The 2,243-nt window shown below is 36.1% G+C and overlaps 1 protein-coding gene across 1 annotated transcript; it reads left to right on the plus strand.

The window, feature by feature from the left end:
* Window positions 1-1,668: 1,668 nt before the first annotated feature.
* LOC116182446 lies at window positions 1,669-2,231 on the plus strand (the record flags this gene model as incomplete). The annotated part of the gene is made up of 1 exon (XM_031502983.1): window positions 1,669-2,231. A coding segment is annotated over exon 1 (563 nt), but the record flags the coding sequence as incomplete, so codon positions are not given.
* Between the last annotated feature and the right edge of the window lie 12 nt (window positions 2,232-2,243).

Below are 2,243 nucleotides of genomic sequence, written 5' to 3' on the forward strand. Positions count from 1 at the left end.
AAAAAAAAATAGATCAACAGCTGATGGAGAAATAAACTGTGGACCTACGACGGAAAACTTACGTTCAAAATTTACAAGCGGCATTGAACTAGATGACTACTACGCCATTAGATTCAAAATGTTCCATAGGAAAAGACAAACGCGCTTTTCAAAGGAATAGTTCAGTCATGGTACCAAAACATGTTCTATGTTAATTTTACACGTTACTCATAGGATTAATCCCTCACAGCAGGGCCAGGCGCAACTGAAAGAAACGAAGACAAAGGTGTGCTATTTTTGTAACTCACTTAAAAATAGGCAATGTGTATTTACAATTTACTTAGTGCAGTAAGTTAACATCAATAAATGACACCCCTCTTAATCTAATTTGGATATACAGACAAGTTTAGTTCTTTTTTCGAAAACCTCATGCTCTCCATATTACTATCCGTACGCTACTAGCTTTTGTAATTCAAATACACGGTGTTAATACAAGTCGTTCCACTCGAAAACGGTAATTAGAACTCACAACAAACAACTGTTCTTAGTTTCAATTTTTGATTTGGTGCCCCGGTTCGAAGTTATTGGCGTTCTTTTGTTTTTCGAAACATCGTCATACCTCCCTTATTTTAAGGACTATTGAAAAAAAATAACTTTAAAATATTTGCATTTGCAATTCTTTTTTCAAATAGCAAAACGGCCATCGATCAAAAACAAGAGTTTAGATAACCACTCCATCTATTTTTGAAAGTAAAACATTTATAAAAGCTCTACACTCTTTTTCCGACTTTTTGATTTTCAAAATTGTCACCATTCGCAGCAACGCAAGCCTGGCAGCGTTTTTTAGTTGGTAGAGACGTAGAGACCCTCGCAATGACTGCCTGCTGTAAATGGACAATGTGCAATTAGAGAGGGAAATCAAATTTTATGCTCTGTGGTCGAGGTCGAACACAATTTTCAAAATACATTTACAATCCAAAAAAATAAAGTTTATGCCAAGATTACGAAAAATTCACAACAAAAAAAGGAAAAGCAATGCTATTTTTACCGTTTTTTACCTGGATCCATCCATTGACATTTACACCTTGTAATTAGAACGTAACCCCGCAAGATAAGCCCACGGAGTCGCGCTAGTATTTGTAAGTACGTGATTATCTATCAGCTGTCTCGTTTATCGTTTCAAAGCGACCTTGTTTACGCGCCGGGCTATCGTTAAACTCTTTCTACACAACTTAATTACATATTTCACATTAAAGAATGCTTCACAGTTCCTTTAGACATTTTTACAGCTTTTTGAGCCAATCTTTACATGATATACAGAGGGATCTTTTCAAACGTCAAATGAAATCAGTTATACTGGCTTGTTTGGTTGAAGTGCAAGGAGAAATACGTAATTTTTGCGCTGCGTGAATTAAACTAGTTTAAAGTGACTTAAACCGCAATTTTACTATTGAAATTCAAAAGATGAAAAAATACTAGTGCGGGTGCTACGGTGAAGTGCTTATTTGGATAATCAGTGAGGTAGTAAAGGTGTAATTAGCGCTTAGAGTGCGTGTTAATATAAATTGAATCGGCTTACCTGAATACGTGCGCTCTTTTGTTGATAAGATAAACATTCGTAAACATCTATCCATACAAATAAATAAATAATATTTAAAGTTGCTGTATTATAAATAATTGCAAATAACAATGGGAAGCGATCTAGGTGAATTAGTGAAATTGTTTGAAGGTTTTAAAGTGGAGATGAGGGAAACGATTAGGGATGAAATTGGCAAGTTTAACATACCGGCCTTGTTAGAGGAGCAGAAACAAAAGTACGAGGAGTTGAAAAGTGACTACAAGGAATTACAAGAAACCGTCCAAAGGCAAAAAAGGGTCATCGAAAACCTAAGAAGGAACAACAATTTGGTATTTTTCGGAATTCGAGATAGCGGTACCGAAAATATAGAAGTGCTGGAGAATACGATTCTAGACCTATGTAGCAATGTAGTGGAGGTTACAACAACGTCTGACAATATTAACTACGTACGACGCTTAGGGAGAAATGATACCAAAAATCGGCCAGTTGTTGTCTCATTCGTTTCTAATATCCATAAAAGAAAAGTTTTGAGGAACGCCGGGAAGTTGAAAGGCAGTACGATACACGTCACGGAAGATTTAGACGAAGAACAGCGTGAACGCAGAAAGGAAATGATCCAAATTAGAAATAATTACAGAGAATCGGGCCAGACTTGTCAGTTAAGGAAGAATGGGTTAGTGATTAA

The sequence above is a fragment of the Photinus pyralis genome, unplaced genomic scaffold (genome assembly GCF_008802855.1).
Source record: "Photinus pyralis isolate 1611_PpyrPB1 unplaced genomic scaffold, Ppyr1.3 Ppyr1.4_unclustered_Scaffold5301, whole genome shotgun sequence".
Classification (NCBI taxonomy): Eukaryota; Metazoa; Arthropoda; class Insecta; order Coleoptera; family Lampyridae; genus Photinus; species Photinus pyralis.